Source organism: Bicyclus anynana, chromosome 2 (assembly GCF_947172395.1).
Source record: "Bicyclus anynana chromosome 2, ilBicAnyn1.1, whole genome shotgun sequence".
In the NCBI taxonomy this organism is placed as follows: Eukaryota; Metazoa; Arthropoda; class Insecta; order Lepidoptera; family Nymphalidae; genus Bicyclus; species Bicyclus anynana.
In genome coordinates this window covers 15,506,144-15,529,405 of record NC_069084.1, presented here as the reverse complement: position 1 = coordinate 15,529,405, position 23,262 = coordinate 15,506,144, and the positions used below count along the sequence as shown (strand labels likewise).

The 23,262-nt window shown below is 36.0% G+C and overlaps 3 protein-coding genes across 11 annotated transcripts in view; 2 read left to right on the top strand and 1 right to left on the bottom strand.

Moving 5' to 3' along the window:
- LOC112049107 (anillin) overlaps window positions 1-2,457 on the top strand; it is a 62,992-nt gene extending 60,535 nt beyond the window's left edge. For all 9 annotated transcript variants that reach the window (XM_052884955.1, XM_024086872.2, XM_024086876.2 and 6 more), the window contains exon 21: window positions 240-2,457. In XM_052884955.1, the coding sequence (XP_052740915.1) occupies window positions 240-527 (288 nt within the window). In that variant the 3' untranslated portion in view covers window positions 528-2,457. The remainder of the gene's footprint in view (window positions 1-239) is intronic.
- A 768-nt stretch (window positions 2,458-3,225) lies between these two features.
- Window positions 3,226-14,144, bottom strand: LOC112049104 (uncharacterized). The gene is made up of 4 exons (XM_052885483.1): window positions 14,084-14,144; window positions 13,484-13,601; window positions 4,198-4,342; window positions 3,226-3,617 (listed from the first exon to the last, which is right to left on the bottom strand). Exons 1-4 carry the CDS (start codon window positions 14,142-14,144, stop codon window positions 3,522-3,524), a joined length of 420 nt encoding a protein of 139 aa, XP_052741443.1. The 3' UTR covers window positions 3,226-3,521.
- A 983-nt stretch (window positions 14,145-15,127) lies between these two features.
- Window positions 15,128-23,262, top strand: part of LOC112049082 (phosphoenolpyruvate carboxykinase [GTP]) — a 41,025-nt gene continuing 32,890 nt past the window's right edge. The window contains exon 1 of the mRNA XM_024086843.2: window positions 15,128-15,281. The gene's annotated coding sequence lies outside the window, so the exon portion shown is untranslated. The remainder of the gene's footprint in view (window positions 15,282-23,262) is intronic.

Genomic DNA, 23,262 nt, shown 5'->3' with positions numbered 1-23,262 from the left:
CCGCAGGAGCACGGGGATAAAATAATAGGGCGTCAGCCTTCCTCGATAAATGGGCTATCTAACACTGAAAGAATATTTCAAATCGGACCAGTAGTTCCTAAAATAAGCGCGTTCAACCAAACAAACAAACTCTTCAGCTTTATAATATTAGTATAAATAACACCCCCAATTAAGTTATATTATATTTCTGTTCAGGCTTGGAATAAAAACATAATTACAAGTCAATTATCTCTTTTCAGATGCCAATTGGCGACATAGATCTGACAACAGTGATATCAGACAGAGTGACAAAAGCACCGAGAGATCTATGTGCCAGACCGAATACATTGCTCCTGGAATCATCAGTACCGGCCGGTTTGATCGTACCAGACACCGGATCCCTGGTCTACGTCAAGTGTGCTGATGGCACCGTGAGGAGGAGGCACTTGCTGGCTGCAGATACTCCAAAAGACCGTGATGAATGGCTGAACAAGTTGAACAGTGCGTTAGAATATGTTCGGTGTACCGCTGCAGATGAGGACGACTAGATTTTTAGAGAAAGGTACAAAAAAATGGAAATTGTCCTCAATCAAATCATCAGATATTATATATTGATTGTGTGGAAGAAAAACTATAAGAAATTATATCATGTATAGTTGATTTATAGAGAAACGGATCAACTATCATTTTTGCAGAATACGTAAATGTACGAGTAGATTCACAAAAGATAAGTGTCGTCATCAACCCATATTCGGCTCACTGCTGAGCTCTCTCAGAAAGAGAGGGGTAAGGCCAATAGTCCACCACATTGGCCCAATGCGGATTGGCAGACTTCACACACGCAGAGAATTAAGATAATTCTCTGGTATGCTTTCTGGTATGGTTTCCTCACGATGTTTTCCTTCACCGATTGAGACACGTGATATTTAATTTCTTAAAATGCACACAACTGAAAAGTTGGAGGTGCATGCCCCGGACCGGATTCGAACCCACACCCTCCGCAATTGGATGCAGAGGTCATATCCACTGGGCTATCACGGCTTTTTAAGTGTAGTGTAATGTATTTGTGCAATGTTTGGCGACTAAGAATTGGCGCAGTAGCCTAAGTCCGCATTTTCTGAGTTTCATATACCTGTAAGGCCTAGCCCTGCAGTGAGTAAATAGGCTGATGTTGATAACTGGCGCAGTCGATAGGATAGTTGCCGTAAGTTTTGTCCTGTTGTATGAATACATATAACGGATGTTGGTTTGTCTGTGTGATATTATTTAACATTATGCATGGTTACTACTGTTATTCCCACTCCTATGATAGAGTCTTAGCTCAGTTGTGAGCCGTTAAACTGAGCCCATAATGATGAAAGATGGCGCAGTCGGTAGGATACTTGCTGTATGTTTAATCCTTATCATTGCAGAAATACATCACATGTAGATATGTTTGTGTGATTTTGTTTAGTAGTACTACAGTATAATAGATGCATGATATTCTTATACTTCTCTAAAATGCTCCCGCCATATGCAAAATTTACGGTGTATAAAATCGGTTAGGTTAGGTTATATATGACATAGTATTAGTAATTTTTTTTTCAATAATATTTACAAATAAGTACTTACATACGTATTAATATGGAATAATTTCAAATTGTAATGTTTAATAAGAAAATTTAATGTTAATGCAATTTTATTTTAATGTAATTATTAACGTAACAACTAATTTATGTAAGATAAATAGGGTTTTACAAGTAGGTTATCGTCGTGTTACATAATAGTTGAAAATCATGACTATTTTTAACCGACTTCAAAAAGGAGGAGGTTCTCAATTCGGTCGGTATTTTTTTTTTACTATAGTTTTATTCGAGTGACATCCGCGTCTATCATACAATAAAACAGTTCATATTTTAATAACACCTGTCAAAGAAGACCTATGCTTTGATATATAAGTTTCTAACTATTTGTTATAAAATCTGATAGATTTTGCATGTAGTGTACACAATTAAAATTCAATAGGTATTAGGATAAAGAAAACATTTAAAATGAATAATACTAATGAATAATTAATTTACATAATTTAATTTCTCATATCTCAAATTTTTAAATTTTATCAGACATTTTATCATACTGTATTTTTAAAATATAGTACGTAATATAGACTTTTAATGTACCACTTTAATTGATTATAATTGAATATAATGAACAATTTTAATATTAAAACCTTAAGACTCTGCTTAAATATTCAATGTCGATTTCATAGCGTTTATTATCTTTGACGCAATTTAAAATTGTGTGAATTTTGTATAATGTATTTAATGTAAACGATATAGATATGTTTATATCTATAAAATTTAAATGCTTTTTTTATTTTTACATTTTGTGCGTAATGCAAGCCTAATATTGCAATAATTGTGTGCTTATTTAATAGAATATGTTATCCATTGTATATAAAATCAATTTATTTTTAACAATAAATTAATATTTGAATGATGTTTATTTTTTTCATTTTACCTTCATCCAATACTTACAACAGCTCCTCAATAATGGCCTGATCTCAGACCAAATATTATATAAGACCTGCCTCACTGGACGTTACTTTTCTGTCAAAGTATATGATCAACGATCTAATCCGATTAAAATAGTACACTATGAGTGCGGTACGTTAAAAACTACAACCATATTACTCATAAAGTAAATTAATATTTTCGTGTTTCTGGTAATTATAAATCGTTGTCATTTATTGTCAAAATTATTAAAATTAAAGAATTAAATGTTAAATATATTTTACAAAGTTAATTTTAATTTTAAAATGTTGAGCAATTTTCTGACATAAAAACTCTTTGCTAAGCTTTAAAAAAGTACCGTTCGTTTTTAGATGGATGATAAAGGTTTTATATTAAATTACGGCACATGTGTGAAATGTCTTATAAAAACTGTTTTTGTGTAATATCGATATTTTGTAGTAAAAATACCTTTTGTGGAGTTTAATAGTGTAAAAAACGGACAAAAACTTCTAGTTTAGCATAAGAGATATATCAAATCTAAGCTCGTTTTCCTCAGAAAAGACAGACAATTTTGTTCGTGTAATTGGTTGCGATACTGGTCCTTCTATAATTGGTCTGAGGGCCTGACCCAACACCGCGAGTATCTAAATGGAATATTGGTCATAATTAAAATAGCCGACGCCCCGCGGTTTCACCCGCATAGTTCCTGTTCCCGTGAGGATATGGGGATAAAATGTAGCATATGAAACTCGCAAATAACGTGACTTTCTATTGTTAAAAGAATTCTATCTAATAATTATGGTCCCGACTGTTTTCTACACTTAAGATTAGAATATGTTTTTTCAGTTTTTATATTTTATGGAATCGGGTCTTTTTCATTTCTTTTATTGCTATTACGTATTACGTACCTATAGATTCGCCGTCTTGAGGTTATTAAAAAAATACACATTTTTAAAGCAGCATAATATAATGTTATATGAATAATTATAATTAGTTATTCATATATAGTGCACTGTGCGTACGTTACATAGAGAATATAAAGCAGGCTGACTATTTATCGACGTCGAAGTTCACCTGGAACTCCTCGGGTTCCAAGTGGTTGCGCTTGGTTAACTTGTTCTCGGTTATCTCTTGTTTTAACTCGTGCTGAAACAAAGTTAAAAAGTTAAAGTTAACTTAGTTTATGTGGCTACGATGACGAGAACCTGGATCTTCGTCCAAGAAATTTTTAGTAAATTTTGCAAAAGTTGGTAAGTAGACAGGTGTGTTTTAAATAAACTTATAAATATAATTTAGTAAAAAAATAAATAGTTACAGACTGCATTGGTTATTTGGGGGCATTATCGAAAACGATGGCTAAATGTGTGATATTGCTATTCGAATTTTACTAGGGGTAGGGACGGGGTAGTTTCAATAACTAAAATAGGACGCAGTCTAAGGGTTCATTTACACGAGCAGCACGTTGTCAACGGCAGCTGGCAACTGCTACCGACGACTGCAGTCGGCGACCGCCATCGACTGCCGCCGAGACGTCGGTGACTGCAGTCGACTGCCGTTGACTGCCACCGAGACGTCGCCGACTGCAGTCGTCGATAGCAAGTTGCTGCTCGTGTAAATGAAACCTAATGTATAGGATACGTAGATGCTGTGCTTTTCAGGTATGCTTGAATGTATGGCGTGCTGTGACTCTTAGACTGATGCAGATCCTGCGAAGGAGAGGACTCACCAGCAAGTGTCGGCAGTATCTAGCGAACTGTTCACAGTCGAACACCGCGGGTGGGGATCTCTTGCCTCCGGACCAGTCGCGGCTGAATGTCACCTGCGCCGACACTAGCGCCGCCAGCGCGCACAGCGTCATCATTGTGATACATCTGCAAAAAACATTTATTATTCAGTGCCGACTTTTGGCCTATGCCAAAATGCCTTAGCCCCGAAACGAAAGGGGCTGGAAGAAACCACCGAGGCAGCAAAATCCCCCGCGTCTTACTCGGGCAAGGAGGCCAAGCCTCGAGCCCTATCCCGACACTCTTGGGAGGAGATGACTCCACTGCATTATTCAGTGACTAGTAAATGAACCGCAGTTTCATCCACGCAGTTATGGTTGTTATAGGAATACGAGGATATGCTTGTACCCATGTTACGTACCCTTATAATATCAACTATCTGCCAGAGCACAAAAAATCACTCCACTCGTTTCAGAGTTTCGCCGAAACAAAAAGAGAGACGAACATTTTAAAACTTAATTTTTGAAATAAGAAGCTACATACTTTCATACTAGTGCGAGATCCTGCATAAGAAAAATATACCCTCATCTATTGTTTATTTTGGATAAAAAATTAATTATAGAAAAGATTCACATAATTATTAATTACACAGTGCAAATAGGTTTCTAACAAAATTGCCCTCCTATTCTTCAGTGGTCCAATATACAGCTTTGTACCTTCGGATCCCACGGCCCTGAATGCGGTTACAAGATCGGGCTATGAAATGTTGAATTTTGTTTGCTTCTGAGGAATTCTCAGTTCGGTGTTGGAGTGTTTGTGCACCACTTTGGACACCTCCGTGCCTCAGAGAGCACGTTAAATCGTCGTCCCCTGTCATTATCATCTGAGAGAGAGATCACATCTGAGAGTGATTGTTACAAAATCTAACATCATCACACTTTTCCCGCAAACCCGCATTAAAGAAGAATGGTTAAATTGAACTACATATCCTGTCCTTTAAGAAGGAAGGCCTGGCCCTAAAGTAGACTGGTAAAATAGGCTGATATTAGTGACGATTCCTGGTGTTGAATAAGAATTCTTGAAAGTATACTCAGTCACGATAATGATTAGCGATCCTTGATCCCATTCTATTTTAGGCATTAAATAAAGTAAAATGAAGATGTTGTTCCTTCCTAGTCTTTCAAGAGCATGTGTAGGTAATTAAAAATAATTAACATATCAATAGTCGTTTCCCAAATCATTCTATGCACTTCATATTAATCTACCAAAATTATTGTAGGAGTCACAACACAGCGTAATAATTTAATCAACATAAATGTTACTAAGTACCTCAATAATTTATGTTAAGACACTTTTTAAGCCATCACTTATCTACCGAAAAACTCAAGTCATAAGTATAACTTCTAAATAACTCGCCTGCATCTAGCGAAATGCATTTTCCCGATGACAATACGAGCGAATCGACAAGACGGGGACTCTCGGACAGTCTTGATCTTGAACAAATATCAAACGAAATTGAAGAATATCTAAGACGTGTTACCCTTATATATCACCGTTGTATCGTAGTGCGCATCTCCATATGATCGCGACGTGTCGGGAATAGCCAAGCGCGATCCACCTGAATAGATACTTTTATTGTATTTTGTGTTCTTATATAATTTTATAAGAGACTAGCTGACGCCGCGCGGTTTCACCCGCGTTTTTCCCGTTCCCGTAGGAATACGGAGATAATATATAGCCTTCCCCGATAAATGGGCTATCTAACACTGAAAGAATTTTTCAAATCGGACCAGTGGTTCATGAGATTAGCGCGTTCAACGAAACACACAACAAAATCTTCAGCTTTTTAATATTAAATGTGATAACCCAGTGGATATGATCTCTGCCTTCGATTCAAAGGGCGGGGCATGCACCTCCAAATTATCAGCTATGTGCATTTTAAGAAATTAAATATCACGTGTCTCAAACGGTGAAGGAAAAACATCGTGAGGAATCACCAACCCGCATTGGGCGAGCGTGGTGGACAAAGGCCTAACCTCCCTCATTTTGAGAGGAGACTCGTGCTCAATAGTGAGTCGAATATGGGATGTTAATGATGACCTAATTTATTGACGCCATATTTTATTTATTCCACATTTTTAAAGAAATAACTTCTTATGGGAGGGTAAACCGTTTCGTAGCGTAACGCGTTACGGCGCCACTCTAACTTCCCTTTCGTTCACGCATACAGCAGCAATTTAAGTTGTCACTTCGGTCGGGCGTCCCGAGACGCACTTCTTTTTAATTACAAGAGATTATATTTGAGTCGTTAGGGTCGAAACGTTAGGACCGTAGGACGACTCTTTTTTGGCTCTTTTTTTTTTGGCTGGTGGGAGGCTTCGGCCGTGGCTAGTTACCACCCTACCGACAAAAACGTACCGCCAAGCGATTTAGCGTTCCGGTACAATGTCGTGTAGAAACCGAAAAGGGGTGTGGATTTTCATAATCCTCTTAACAAGTTAGCCCGCTTCCATCTTAGACTGCATCATCACTTACCATCAGGTGAGATTGTAGTCAAGGGCTAACTTGTAAAGAATAAAAAAAAAAACTCTCGTGAACAGAAGTCTGGCCTTTATTTAGGTCAGAGGATCAGAATCGTTTGCAGAAGTTCATTATTAACAACTTGTATAGTACTAGGTACTTATTCCACGTGAATCTTGATGTGTTTTACAGTTTGCAGTATATAACCCCAATTCAAAGTTAGTTAATTTTATTCGTCTAAAAATAAAAACGTAAACTGCCTTTTGTTTGTTGGTCCTCTGGTAGGCTTATGTAGCTACAGATCACAATGTGCTGGGTTCAGTTAAAACTTCTCAGCCCGGAGGCGTGAAGTTGGTGGTGTTACACTCCGTGCCTCGGAGAGCACGTTAAACCGTCGGTCCCAATCATTATCATTAACATCGTTCATGAATTTAACATTATCATCATCACCAATACATTTCCCAATTCAAAGTTCGTAAATTTTATTCGTCTAAAAATAAAAACGTAAACTGCCTTTTGTTTGTTGGTCCTCTGGTAGGCTTATGTTTAGGGTGATCCCTAAACTCGTCAACCCGTATTGTAGCAGCGTGGTTTAAATTCCATATCCCCCTTCTATATGAATGGAGGACTGCTGGTCACGTTGAAATGAATATGTAAAGTGCAGATAAGGTAGGTATAGAATATAGATAGTGTACTATCTTATCAACCTCTACGAGTTTCCTAGGTTGATCCTAGAAGGCAAGATAGTCGGAAAAAGATCACTAGGACGACAAGGAGTGGACCAAGAGTAATTATAGCCAGCCGAAAATTTTCTCTAGTGATCGGAAAAGTTTTCTCCATCTGACCGCTAAACTTCAGTTTGAAGAGGGCACCGGTGATGATGATGACCATCTTATATTTATGTTCTAAGATTTTATAGCAATGACGCCCATTTTAAATATTGCCTCTGGTTTCGAATCCTGACGTCCTGTCTTAGGTCGGGTTATGAAACATTAACCATTAATAATAAAATTAACGTTTTCTTCTTTCAATGAAATTTGCAGCAATTGCCAGGTGTTGTGCTTTCTATAGTTACACCTCAGTGCCTCGGAGAGCTCAGAGCTGGTTTAGCTGCCGGTGAAATAACCTATTGTTCTTAGAACCCTATGTTCTTATATCTCGACAGTGGAGTTTCAAATTGATCTCTATCACCATAGTTCTAAAAGCTGAAAGCTTTTTAAACTCGAACCCTTTTTTAGACATTTTTAGGGCTTAAAGTGTTGTAGTCGTAGTTTGAACTCTGGTCTTCTGGATTAAGACTAGCTTTTTATTGGAACGAAGTTATTTTAAGCAGTTTACAGTGAATTGGCAGAAATCACCATTTAATATGTTATGTACTCATTTATGGTGTGTTTAACGATTTGTCTAAGTTATTAAGTAGGTATTAAAAAACCCGCTATTTTGAGATTTCTTATTCCTGCGCCAATTTCTTTCAAAATTTGCATTTCATAAATGGCAAAACAGATTCTGAAGTAAAAAAGCTCAAAGCTGAACTAGAGCTTTCTCCAATACCCATAGCATAACCATGCTGGACATGTGTACTACGGAAACCTAAAAAGAATAAATTAATTAATTAAGTACCTATTTGGACAAGGTACCACTACTCTGTAATGATTTGATCATTAACAGGCTACCACTCAAGTACGTTGTTGCTACTACTACAACCTTTCACCTTTTCTACTTGTTCCAGTGTTGTATGCGACGTGTGTTGTAACGCAAACACCTCAAAGCAAACCGATATAAAAGAATATTATTAGACACATAAGTTCCTTTGAACCGCCCTTTCACTGTCCGCGACAATACCGCCCTGAGATGGAACAGGTGCTCTAACAAACACCCTTTGTGATCCGAACGGTTATTTATGCCCCGTATCGTATAAACCTATTAAATAGCCTCAAAGCAGAGGTGGACACCGTCTTAGAGGTATTACTTTAAAAATAATATTTCCATGGCATTTTCTCGGAAAAGTTCGATGACGTGTTTAATACTTTTTAGACGACTGAACCGATCGATTTTCTAAACTAATCAGCTGGTGACCTCGGAAAACTGCGTCGATTGGATCCAATTTTGTCGAAATTCTGAAATTTTGATATGAAATATTGATGAAATGTTGTCGAAAAATTTTATAAGAAACGTTTTTTTAATTATTCCAAAATTTTTAGTTTAGCGTAGGCAATGATCGTCTTTGGTTTCCCAAAACTCTTTCAATAGCAAAAAACATCGCTGGATTCAATTTTCTTAATGGGCAAGGGTTAAATCCTGAGTCCTTTTCTATTTCTATTGTTGTATAGACATTAATGCATATGAAAATGAAAATTTTATTGTAATCCTACGTCCAATGACAAAAAAGTTATTAGTAACTAGTAATAATACATTAAAATTAAATAGTTTATAAATATTAAAAAACCATTATGATTCAAATGATGATGTTATATAATTAATAATTATAGGCACAAAGAACAATCCGAACTCTGAACTGGACTATGTATTGACTCGTAGGTTTAACTTAGATGCCCTTGGGTCATTGTTTATCTTTCAGACTTTAAACTTTAGTAGCTCGGCTAAAGATTATTAAATGACTATACCAATTTGCTTGCATAACGAGGGTTACGATCTTTTGTGTAGATATAGTTATACGAATGTCTCATTCTTTAACCCTTTAAATCAATTCTTTGACGGTAATAGTTTGTTAATCGTTTATTAATTTGAGAAGGCATCAAAAATTAATACTTACCAGCTGATATTTACGAGACGAATTTGATAGCATTCCATGGATTCACAATGCGGGTGCCGGGCCCATCGCGTGGTAGAGAGAAAAACTCCGAGCAGAGTCCCGGACTAGTGACCAAAGGACGTAGGGTTAAGGAATTTCTTGACAATCGAGTAACTCCGCATCTCTTGTGTTGTTCTCCCTGCTTATCTAAATTTGGTAAGATCCTATTAGAGCAGCTTTAGATACCCGTTCTAATATAGAACTTGCTGCAGATAAAGGTCAAGGTCTTTAAGCAAATTATAGAGAGATTTTGTTGGTAATCCTCTCGCACCTACTTCTATGACGTACAGACTTACTACATAGCAATTTTTGGTTAGTTCATTTATTAGGTCATATTATTTGTTTACTTTTATATTGTCGTCCTTCGGAATGTTAGTCTCCCACGGCACTGTAAGTACATGTACCTACTAGCTTAGTTTGTCTCGAAAAAAGAAAAATTTTTGGTGTAGATCTCGAAATAGCGACATCCGGTGAGATTTCATAATGTTTATCATATGTATCCATTAATAAAGTCCAATCAGGTGCAGAACCTAGGATTTAAACAAAGTTAATAATTATATACGAAACTTAAGAGCCACATTCTCCTATTCCTGGTATCCTAATCCGGAATTATTAAATGGAAAACCATAAGTCTTTGCTAAATAATGAGAAATAGTTAAGAGGGGAGAAAATATAAGAAGCAGCTTAAACTCATGGAAATCAGATTAATAGAAATCAATTGTAAAAGGGTTCTCCGTATCCTAGACTATTAGACGCTATTTACATAGCTAGCTAGGTATATGCATCTTGACCTTAACGGATGAGATGATAAAAAAATAGAACAACCAATAATAATATTATTGTTAACAGCTCTAGATAAAGATAATACAATCCAAGAGATACGATTGTGGGAAGCATTACTCACAGACACCAATATAGCCTATAGGTTAGAGCACACAGGTGCGTTTATAGTTGCGTTCAAACTTTAGCCTTGCGTCACAAGAATGCGTTTCAGGGTTCCATAATATTAACCAGTGGACGCCCGTCACTTGTTGCTTCGTTTTATTTCGGACAATATTTAAACTGGCGATGGAGCGAGCTATGCTTTGTGTTTCTCTGCGTGATCGCACCAGAAATGAGGTGATCCGCAGACGAACCAAAGTCACTGACATAGCTCAGCGAGTAGCGAAGCTGAAGTGGCAATGGGCAGGCCACATAGGAGAATATCAGAAGAGCCGATGACGTTGGGGTCCCAAGGTGCTGGAATAGCGACCCCGCACCGGAAAGCACAGTGTTGGTCGTTTGAAATTCGGTCTATTGGTTAATGATACTTGAACACACCGACAAAAAGTTTTGAACAATTGTTTTGTGGTCTATCTACTAGCGGAAGCCCGCGACTTCGTCCGCGTGGAATTCAGTTTTTCACAAATTCCGCGGAAACCATGGATTTTTCCGGGATGAAAAGTATCCAGGGTATTATCTATCTTTGTTTTAAATTTCAGCGAAATAGGTTCAATAGTTGCAGCGTTAAAGAGTAACAAACATACGAACTTTCGCTTTTATAATATTAGTAGAATATTATTTTCAAAAAATGTTTAAAGCACAAGGTATGACTTTTTTACTACTTTGAAATGGCATGTTCCACAAACTACACCAACGAATATCGCCGATAGATTCCTGGCCTTAGATCTAGACATCATAAACTGCACTCCACACTATTATGGGGTGCACAGTAATGAGTGACATGGACATTTCTTCTACAGATATGCTATCGAATCTAAATCACAATCTTAGATAATCTGAGATCATAAAGTTCCAATAAGCGATTTGTTTGTTTCCTTTACTGTTGGGAAGCTAAACTATCTCCGAGTGCTAAATTTATCTCATATGCCTACAGTAACGAGAACCACGCGGCGTCTGTTACCCATATACGACTCACTATTGAGCACGAGTCTCCTCTCAGAATGGGTTAGGGCTTAAAGTGTTTTTAGATAGCATGGTATGGTGACAGTCGCCTGTGTGACGTTCATAATTGTTTGACGAGACGACCCAGCGCGTCAAGGCAGTGGGTTCGATTCCCAAAAGAATAAATATGGCAAAATAATGATAATAAAAATATGTATCAGTGTGTCATCCTTGTCACTAATAGCAAAAGTATTTATTTTCCAGAGTGTTTTGTTTAACTTTTTTAGATATTGTTAATACCGTAAATAAATGCTTATCAAGTATTGTATTGATAATATTTTATATGACGGAAGTGGATCAATTTGCGGGACACATTTTATATTAGTTGTTTTTTAACTTGGGTATATCTATATCTATACTAATATTATAAAGAGGTAAAGTTTGTAAGTTTGTAAGTTTGTCACATTTTTTAAATGGGGTAATCTTCGGAACTACTGGTCCGATTTCAAAACTTCTTTCACCAGTAGAATGCTACATTATCGGGGAGTGCTATAGGCTATATTTTATATTGGTATCATATATATTAGCCGAGTTATCACAGTTTTTGTCATACAGGTCGGACTGAAAATCCTCTTAAACAGACTTATTCGCATGCGCTGCCTTAACTATTTGTAAAATTGAAATTAATGTATGGAGACTTTATGTATCTTTAAAAGTTCTACAAAAAAGTCCGCGACACCATATATCTATCTACTATATATTAGCAGATATAGTACCTTTTGTGTTTTAAAAATTATTAATTTTATATACTTAGGTTTACGTCATTATTTATACAACTAAACTTTAATCCTTATTAAAATAAATTATTTAATAATCACAAGGATATTATGAAGATAAGATTTGCCCTTTACAGTATGTTAATTACTTAAATAGTTTCTGAGATAATACAAAATTTCTAAAAGACGCAGAAATTCCGCTATATGACGCCGGGAGCTTTCATTTACGTAGTTCCTGTTCCCGTGTGAATATGGGGATCAAACATAGCCTATGACACTCGCAAATAACGTAGCTTTCTATTGGTAAAACAATTTTCCAAATCGGTCCAGTAGATCCAGAGATTACCTCCTACAACCACACGAACTTTACCTCTTTATATTATTATCATAGAAGTCTCTATTTCTCTTGGTCATACCACCACTCTCGAAGGACTGGACCGATTTTGCTAAGGGTAGGAGTAAGATGGAGAAGTTACAGGGTAGGGTAGGGTACGGGTAGGGAAGCGTAGGGGTAGTGTAGGGGTAGGGTAGGTTTAGGGCCGGGTTTAGGGTAGAGGTAGGGTAGAGGTAGGGTAGTGGTAGGGTAGAGGTACGGGTAGGATAGGGAAGTGGTAGGGTAGGGGTAGGATAGGCGTGAGATAGGGGTACGGGTGGGATAGGGGTAGGAAAGGGATAGGGTACGGGGAGGGTAGGGGTAGGATGGGGGTAGGGTGTAGGTAAGGTCAGGGTAGGGTAGGGGTAGGTTTGGGGTAGGGTAGGGGTAGGGTGGGGGTAGGGGTAGGTTTGGGGTAGGGTAGGGGTAGGGTGGGGGTAGGGGTAGGGTAGATGTAGGGGTTGGGTAGGGTAGGGTTGGGGTAGTAGTAAAGTTGACATCGAAATTTACGCGGACGAAGTCGCGGGCGTCCGCTAGTATTATCTAAATTAATTTGGGTAAATAATAATATACCCTTCTCGAAAGGCCCTCTAAGCCTCCGTGGCGCAGTGGTATTCGCGGTGGATTTACAAGACGCAGGTCCTGGGTTCCATTCCCGGCTGGGCCGATTGTATTTTTTGGTTTTCTTAATTGGTCCAGGTCTGGCTGGTGGGAGGCTTCGGCCGTGGCTAGTTACTAGGCTACTAGTAGTCGGCAAAGACGTACCGCCAAGCGATTTAACATGTCGTGTAGAAACCGAAAGGAGTGGATTTTCATCCACCTCCTAACAGGTTAGCCCGCTTCCATCTTATATTGCATCACCTTTAGGTGAAATTGTAGTCAAGGGCTTACTTGTAAAAAAATAAAAGGGTTCAGAGTCTTACAGGAGATGCCCTGAGAGAACCTCTTTCCATCTCTTCGTTTTCTGCCTTAAACCCCTCCAACCGTCCAGGCGTTGCTTCTGCGCTCGCCCAGAACCCCCGGTGAAGCCGCTGGCACCTCCTTACACGATCAGAAAGAAATTAATAAAATAAATGAGGCGGTATTGCAGAGAAAGGTCAAGCAGCTAGAAGAAGAAGTGAAGTGAAATGTAGGACATTTCAATTTCTGGGAAATATACAAAGTAAGATCCAAGAAGAAGCAAGAGAAGACCGGGCCAACGACACACCTCAACGTCAAACGTCACTCAAATACCTCTGCGGGTGGTATGTAAAAGGGATAATCAATCCGAGTTGCCGTTACTAAAGGGCCCACCGGCCAATACAATGTCTGCATCGAACCCAGGTATGCCCCCGTATAGAAATATATGAAGATGATAATATGATGTTTATATAAGGATGTGGTTAAATAATGTTTTTGATAAAAGGTAGGGTAAAAGTTGGGTGGGAGTTGGGTGGGAGTAGGGTAGGGGACGCGGACAAAGTCTCGGGCGTCCGCTAGTGTCAAAAAAAGTAAGTTTTAAACACACACATGAGTAGAAAAACGTATTGTATACACGGATGAGAAATCTGCAGATGTAACTGCGTAGGTGTTGTAAGGCTTCATTGTAAATGAAAGGTTTCAGTAATTACTTGTATATATAACGACCTTACCCTTGCTGTACCTTCTAAATTTATATAAAACAGTACATAAACAGTACTTACTTATTGTATTGCAATATCACAGGATATTTAGGTTCTTTAAGTTTAGGTTGCCTGGAATGGAAGAGATCTATTTGAGTTATAAGATCGCCTTTTAGCTATAAAATTGTTGTGTTCTTTTGTTATTTTCTTTTTTGTGGAATAAAGTTATTGTAAATACTTAATTCTACGGTTTTTTTTTATTCTTTACAAGTTAGCCCTTGACTACAATCTCACCTGATGGTAAATGGTGATGCAGTCTAAGATGAAAGCGGGCTAACTTGTTAGGAGGAGGATGAAAATCCCCTTTTCGGTTTCTACACGACATCTTACCGGAAAGCTAGATGGCTTGTAGGGTAACTAGCCACGGCCGAAGCCTCCCAGCCAAACCAGCCAAAAAAAAATGTTTCTACGCAGTGAGAGGTCAGACTCACCGAGAGCGGTCAATGGTTCGATTTCTGCCCGCTGGTTAATTATCGTACACACGCTCAGTCTTTCCTAGTAATAGAAGGGGACCGGAGGAACATTCGCCATATCTTTTTTTTAATATTGGCAATATTTAAAACCAAGATATGGCAAACATTAAAAAAACACTATCGTTATATTAATCAGAAGTAGATATTTTAATTATTTCTTTCATTGTAGGTAGGTATATTATTTTTAGGTACAAATAAAAACCAGGACATAGACAAGAAACCATTAAAATGTGTCTTAGGTCAGGGTAGATGGAAAAACACCGCGCTTATCACAGAGCACAGACGTCCGCTTGCTGTTTTCTGTGCTTCTAGTAAACAAACAAACAGATCATCAAATTATTGATTAATAAAGAAAATAAGATAAGCCATATAAATATATGTACATCGTAGTAGCAAAACACGTCGAAATTATAATCAGAAATCAAGCAATCGCATTATGACGAAGTGAAGTGTTGTCTTATTGAGAAATAAATGTAGTTTATCGCGGACTGGTCTCAATACTAGACGTCTTTATAAATTTCTTCTGTGGCGAAAGAAACAGAGCGTTGCGAACCGGTCGTCCACAATAGTACATCCTGCTGGTCACTGTAAGTCGAAATTTTCTGAATATTATTGTCTGATCGTGTGGCAAACTGTACCTGATACCTGTTTATTGCATTCTGTGGCATTCGATTTGACATTTTAGGCCTACTTTTGAGTCTTCTGTTATCTATGGTTCCTTCCATCAAGTTTGTAATTGTTTTAATTATTTTGTACATTTAAATGTTTGCTTAACGTCTTAGTTAATTAACGATTGATTTGTTTTGTGATTCGATTTTTGGCGGGAATCGAGAAGCGCGCTTTTAAAATTGAAAATTTTAATTTAAAACTTTTTCAGTAATATACGTGTGAAATAAAGTGTACAAATGTAAATTAAATCAGGCAAAATGCCGTCAGACAGTGATGGTGATGCCTACGAAAGGCTAGACAGAAAAAAACGTAAAGTGCATAAGTCTGGTGAGGACGAGAGTTTAAAATATAAACCCTATATAAAGGCAGGTTATAGCAGAGCCTACACGGATAATAGCACTAACGCGGAATTCCCAGTGTTTGTGGAAAGCAGTGAGGCGGAAATTAAATTGGGGAACAAAAACCCATTAGTTGTGTCCAAATACTTTAAACAAGTAAAAGGTATCTATGAGAGCAGGCGCATTAATGCTAACAAAATAATGTTAGTATTCAAACAAGCAACAGCAGCCAATGATTTTCTCAAACATGAATGCCTAACGGTTTACAATCTTCGTGCCTTCATCCCGGCATCTTCTGTGGAGAGGGTGGGGGTTGTCAGGTTTATACCTAAAGAGTCCAGTAACCATGAACTATTTAATAAACTTTCTTCAGAGTGTGAGATTATTGGTGTAAGACGATTCATGAAAAAGGTTGTAGACGATGTTGTTCCTTTGTCAACTATTAGTGTAATTTTTGCAGGAACAACTTTACCACAATATATATATTTAGACAATTGGCGTTATAAGGTCTATACATATATTCCTCCGCTAATGCAATGTTTCAAGTGTATGAGATTTAATCACTATGGGAAAATATGCAAAAATATACAGGTCTGTTCACGCTGTGCTGGTGAACACCACTACAAAGCATGCACGGCTGATACATTGAAGTGCAGTAATTGTGGTGGAGCTCACTTAGCCATATCCAAAACTTGCCCTATAAAGGCAGCGAGATTAGAAAAAAATAAACAATCTTATGCTAAGGTAATTGAAATTAATAGTGTTAATTTTCCTACTCTCCCGAAGCCTCAACAAATACAGCAAAAATTCCACCAATCTAAACTAGACACACAAGAAAATTTAGATATTTCTTATTCAGATATCATTAATAATAAAAAAATATTATCCGCAATCATTAATACATTAGTTACTATAGGAAACTCAAATGACATAAAAAGCACAAGTAAAATTAAAGAAGCATTTTTGAAACATTTGAATAAAGTTTAATGGCTTCAAAGCTCATTATTGCTCAACATAACATTCAGAGTATTAATAATAAAAAACCCTTAGTAAAAACATTTTTAACACAGGAAAATATTGATATTTTATTATTAAATGAAACTTGGCTTAAAAACTCTAGTAATCTTGTAAAAATCCCAGGCTATAACTTTGTTGGAAAAAATGCAAAGAATGAACATGGTGGTGTAGGTATTTTATTAAGAAATACATTTAAATATAAACTTCTGAAAACAAAATTTTATGAAGATGTTCAATCCATAGCAATTTCTTTAGGAACCAATGTTGGTGACTTATCAATACTTTGTGTTTATTGTCCACCTAAAAATAAAAATAAATGTAAAATCAATAGACTTAAAAGTATCATCAGTGATATGCCAAAGCCCTGTTTAGTAGCAGGAGACTTTAATGCACATCATATTTCTTTTGGTTGCCATAGTACAAATTCAAGGGGTAGAAGCCTATTTGATATTTTTGATGAACAGGATCTGTGCATATTAAATTCTGGTAGGTCTACTACACTTCAGAGACCATATGCAAATAGTTCTGCTATTGACATAACTGGAGTGAGCCCAGTGCTCGCTCCGTTATGTGAATGGACAGTAGGTGTAGACACTTTGGGTAGTTACCACTATCCCACATTCACAAAAATTAACTTAATTCCATCTAAATATTCTGTCAATGATAAAGTAGAGAAATTTTTATATAATAAAGCAGATTGGGATAAATATTTTAAGAAATCCAAGGAGTATTTTGAGTATATGACATTTAATGAACTAGATCCTTTACAGTCATATAACAAATTTTGTGAAATTTTGAACATTTTAAAAAAAGAATGTATTCCGCTTGTTAAATTTGAGGATCCAAGAACTATTAAAGCTCCCGCTCCTTGGTGGGATGAAAATTGTGCTGTAGCAGTTAAAAATTCCAAAGAGGCTTTACAATTATATAGGCGAGTAGGGTTAATGGTAAATTATATAAATTATAAAAAAATAGATGCACTTAAAAAAATAATCATTAAAAAAGCAAAGAAAGATAGTTGGAATAAACTTTGTTCATCATTTAATAGATACACTCCTATAACTTATATATGGAATTATATGAAAAGATTTAAACGAATAAATAACCAACCGTAACTTAAAAATGATGTATGGATTCCAAATTTCATCTCAAAACTTAAACAGAATAATAATAACACAAACTTAATCAACTCTGTTTTTGAATACAACAATGACAATGAAAATTCCATGTGGCTACTTAATCCATTCACCTATGCAGAATTCAATATAGCACTTCAATCAAGAAAGGAATCTGCACCAGGATTAGACGACATTCCTTATATAATGTTTAAAAAGTTACATAAAGCAGGTCAAATAGCTTTACTTAATATTTTTAACAAGTTATGGCTTTCTCAATGTATTCCAGAGAGTTGGAAGATTCAATGTATAATACCAATTTTGAAACAAGATAAACCTGAAGACGATTGCAATTCTTACAGACCTATATCGCTGACTTCTTGCATAGGAAAATTGTTTGAAGTAATGCTTAAACTAAGATTGGACTACTTTGTAGAAACTAATAATTTATTACCAGGTTTTCAATATGGTTTCCGTAGAGGTAAAAGCGCATCAGAGAGTATAACTTCATTTATATATGATATGAAGAATTGTCAATTGTCTAAATCCACAGCAGTATGTATATTTTTGGATATAGAGGGGGCTTATGATAATGTGGACTTAAACCAGCTCATCAATTGTCTTCATGAAATCGGTATCCCTGGAAAAATGTTAAAATGGCTTTCAAATTTTTTTAATAATAGACACTTTTATGTTAAGTACAATAATATACTCCATGGGATAAACCAAACTAGTAAAGGTCTTATGCAAGGTTCAGCATTGTCACCAATTTTGTATAATTTATACACCTCACAAATTGAAAATTTTTTATTAGGAGATGTTAAAATTTTACAATTTGCGGATGACTTGTTAATGTATAGTGTAAATAGAAATATAGAAATAGCTAAAAATACTATTAATTCTGCACTGTTCCAGTTGCAGTCTTATTATAAAAATTTGTTAAAATTAAATATCAATACTTCCAAAAGTTCATGTATGATTTTTGGCAGCCCAGTGGGGAATAACATCAAATATAATGGTACAGATATTCCATTTGTAAATCAAAAGAAATTTTTGGGTGTAATTATCGATAATAAATTAAAATTTGACAGACATATTAATTATATTAGCAAAAATGCGTTAAAAGGCATTAATTTATTGAGATGTTTGACTGGAACGTTTTGGGGCTCTGATCCTAAAGTCCTATCTCTATTATATAAAAGCATGGTCAGAAGTCATTTTGATTATAGTTTCCTTGCATATATGCAAGCCAATTCCACATTATTAAAAAAACTTGATGTTATTCAAAACATTGGCTTGCGCATAATAAGTGGGGCTATGCGCTCTACACCTGTTAATTCAATGGAAGTAGAGACTTGTATTTCTCCTTTAATTGTAAGACGCATATATTTAGCTGAAAGATTTTGTTTGAAAGCTCTATCGTCGAGCTCTTCAATAGTGAACAAACTTTTGCTTCCAAATAGTCTACTAACTGTAACTAAATCTACAACTGAATCTTTACAAGCGACTGCAAATTCACTTTTGGCAGGTAAACAACCTACCATATCTATTATTATGACATATATGCATAATATTGCCACTAACATAAATGTTAGTAACGCCTGGCCCATGTACTCTTGCTCCTTTGAGAGCTTGATTATGAAAAATAAAATTCATTTGTTGAATATTACGTCAAACATAGACTTCCGGATGTTTATTGATAAAAATTGTAAATATTATTATAAGTTATATACAGATGGATCTAAAAATCAGCACTTTGTAAGTGCTGCTTTCTATGATCCACAAAAAAAAATTAGTAAAGCGTTTAAGTTAAATTCTCGATGTAGTATTTTTACTGCGGAATCTTTTGCAATTTTAAAAGCAATTTCTTATATAAAAGAGGAAATTTTACATAGTGTAAATAATTGTATTATAGTAACAGATTCCAAAAGTGTTCTTTTAGCTATTAACAATTTCAATTTTAGTTATAAGTCTTCATACATTATTTTTCAAATTAAAAATGTATTACTAGACATAAGAAAAACTGGAATGAACGTAGAATTTGTCTGGGTACCCTCCCACAGAGGTATAGCGGGCAATGAACTGGTTGATTCTGTAGCAAGACAAGGATTGTTTAATGAAGATTGTTCAGACAATATCAAAACTCCATTTACAGACTTTTATCATGAAGTGAAGAAGAGACAGAAGTTGCTTTGGCATGAACTTTGGAAAGAAACTAGTAAAAGTAAAGGATCTTGGTACGCAGACATACAAAATGAAATACCGGTGCAGCCATGGTATAACAAAATGAGTTGGGATTCAAGAAAATTCATATCAATAATAAACCGACTAAGGTTTGGTCACTGTTTAGTGCCAAGCCATTTATTCAAATTAAAAATTTATAAAGATAACAAATGCATGTACTGTAAAAAAGACGACGCAGATATCAATCACATAATTTTCAAGTGTTCAGCTTTTGGTATACAAAGAATAATATTAGCAAGTTCGATAGAGTTAGTAAAGGAAGAAAACGAAATTAAGTGTGATCCCCGCCACATTAAGGAATTGTTGAGGAACCATTTATTTTATAAGCCTGTTTTAGATTTCATTAGTAACACAATAGAAAAATTGTAAAATACAGTAGTAAATTTATATTTAGACGACGACGACGATAATTTTAAGTGCTTTGTATTATTTTTAAGAAAAATTGTAATATTTAAAGCAGGGCCTATAAGGACTTGTATCCAAGGCCGTTAAATAAATTAAAAAAAAAAAAAAAAAAAAAAAAAAAAAAAAAAGATTTGTTTTGTTCTTTTTACTTGCGTTACATTTCATTATTTTAATATTAAAAACAAATTTATAAGTTTTTTTAATTTAGACGTATGCGGGTAGGTGCTTAAACTCTATACTAATTTTGTAAATGCAAAATTAATACTGTTTGTCTGTTTGCTAGTTACGTTTATGTTATAACTTATTATACGATGTTTAAGTTAGGTAGGTATATAATATTTAAATTTCCGAATCAAATTAGCTACATGGTTATGTATTTTGGTAGATATAATTTATTTTGACCTTGAAAACAGGTTACATTTTGTGTAAAATTAAGTGGAGGGGGTGAGATAGGCGATGAATGCTTGTACACCGAATACATAATATTTCTTAGGTAAATGAAATGTTATATTCACGCATTTGGTATTCAAACAAATGAATTCACTTGAACAAACTAGTACGAGTTGTGGTTAAAAAAATTATTATTCAAATCGGTCCACGTTTCTTCGAGTTATCGAGTAACATACACACAAAAAAACATATACTCGAATTGAGAACGTCCTCCTTTTTTGGAGTCGGTTAAAAACAAAGTAATCGTGTTGATGCCTTAAAAGTCCTTAGCCCATTTGGTATGTTTGTGTCTTCTTTTTGTACGTCCATGTATACTATACTCAGAGGGAGTGGCGTGCACACCATAGATGCAAAAATGACTGCCTACCCTGAAAACTCATTACGAACATGCGATAGGAATTTTCCACTTTGTTCCTATAGTGCATACCCTAGTTAAAAACCATTTGCACGCCACTGCTCAGAGGCACATTTTTCCGCCCTCTTTAATATACTCGAGTATATTAAAGTTGGCGGATAATTGTGCCTCTGTGTATATTTCCATGTACAAAATCTCATTAACATCTCCCTGTATTCGTCCACTGCTGGACATATTACTCTCCGAGAGCGCACCACAGACGATCTTCCGCCTCATCCTAAAACTTGCCATTAGACCATAGAGCTGGATATCCTTTCACTGCGTTTGTTGGTAAGTGGTCACCGAACACGTCTGCCCCAGCCGTCTGTTCTGAAACGAATATGGCCGCCACTGCCTCTTGAGTTATTTTTTTATTCTTTACAAGTTAGCCTATTTACAATCTCACCCGATACTAAGTGATGCAGTCTAAGATGGAAGCGGGCTAACTTGTTAGGAGGAGGATGAAAATCCACACCCCTTTCAGTTTCTACACGACATCGTACCGGAACGCTTGGCGGTACGTTTTTGACGGTAGGGTGGTAACTAGCCACGGCCGAAGCCTCCTATCAGCCAAAATTTGCACTACGTATAAGTCGATTATATAGTCGTACTGTTCTTCAAAGAGACTTCTAATATACTCGTATCCCGCTCCATAGCTCGAAGCGACCTTGAATTCGTGGATAAGGCCAACTTAATATATGAAATGATACAAGAGATACGAAATCTAATAAAATTCAATGTGTATGTACACGTGCCGATAAAACTAACGTATGGAAACTTACTACGGAAGTGTCTCTTTTTCCACATTTCGCGTATTTTTAAAATTCAGTTAGATAGGTACTCCTTTAGCAGACTTGCGTATTTGACTACTGGCGGACTCGTGCGCGTGGAATTCAGTTATTCACAAATCCCGCGGGAACCATGGGATTTTCCGGGATGAAAATTGGCCTATGTGTTAATCCAGAGTAAAGTGTATTTCCATTCCAAATCGCTTCAGTAGCCGCAGCGTAAAAGAGGAGCAAACTTTCGCCTTTATACTATTAGTGTGATGTGATTGTTCTCAAGTGATCTTGAAAATACATATTGACTACAGCAAAATCCGGGTGATATAGAACATTAATTAAGTATTTTCATTTTATTGCTTAACTTGACAATAAGACCGGTTTTATTTTTATTATTTATTATGTTCTTTATGTTTGTCAGCCTTCGGTTTGGACTAATTCGTGTCTGATGAAAAGCAATGTTGAATGCTATGACTATGCTCATATAACTATTCAACGGGCAGGGAAACCCTAGACCCAATGATGTTAAATGTGTTACTAGATCATGAAAAATGAGGCGCTTAAAAGAGGAAATTTCCACATCTCAATGTTAGTTGTGGTCAACACCGAACGTTATTTAAACAAATAATTACCTAAATCAGCTAAATATCGTCTACAATGTCGAGTTGTGTCTTTAGGAAGTGTAAAAACTATATATAGATAAAGAAATAATTGAATAATTAAAGACAAAATTGTGCAATTGTGCGCTCAGTTTTGTAGCTTATTCGGATCACTTTTTGCGGTGATTTTGTAAGGACGTACCGATCTATAGTATAAAATTATCATTGCCGAGACCACTTTGTCATCAATTTAGCTCTTCAGCCATAGTACTATTGAAGCTTCAGAAAGTTGATAATATCATATGTATTCTATGATAATACCAAAATACTCGGACCTATCACGTGAGTTTTAGCCGTGTTTCATAATCAATTAATATGAATAACATTCACGATAGTTTAAATTCTAAAATACTTAAAAGGCAGTTTATAAGTATATATAGTTTTATCTATACTAATATATAAAGCTGAAGAGATTATTTGTTTGGTTGAACGCGCTAATCTCAGGAACTACTGGTCCGATTTGAAAAATTCTTTCAGTGTTAGATAGCCCATTTA

Excerpts from the sequence above, each read along its gene's own strand:
- LOC112049104 (XM_052885483.1), bottom strand. The coding sequence starts at position 14,144 with ATGAAGCCTTACAACACCTACGCAGTTACATCTGCAGATTTCTCATCC. Across the intron at positions 13,602-14,083 it reads CTCATCCGTGTATACAATAC|GAGGTGCCAGCGGCTTCACC; the intron begins GTTTTTCTACTC and ends TGATCGTGTAAG. Across the intron at positions 3,618-4,197 it reads GATACTGCCGACACTTGCTG|CACGAGTTAAAACAAGAGAT; the intron begins GTGAGTCCTCTC and ends ACTTTGTTTCAG.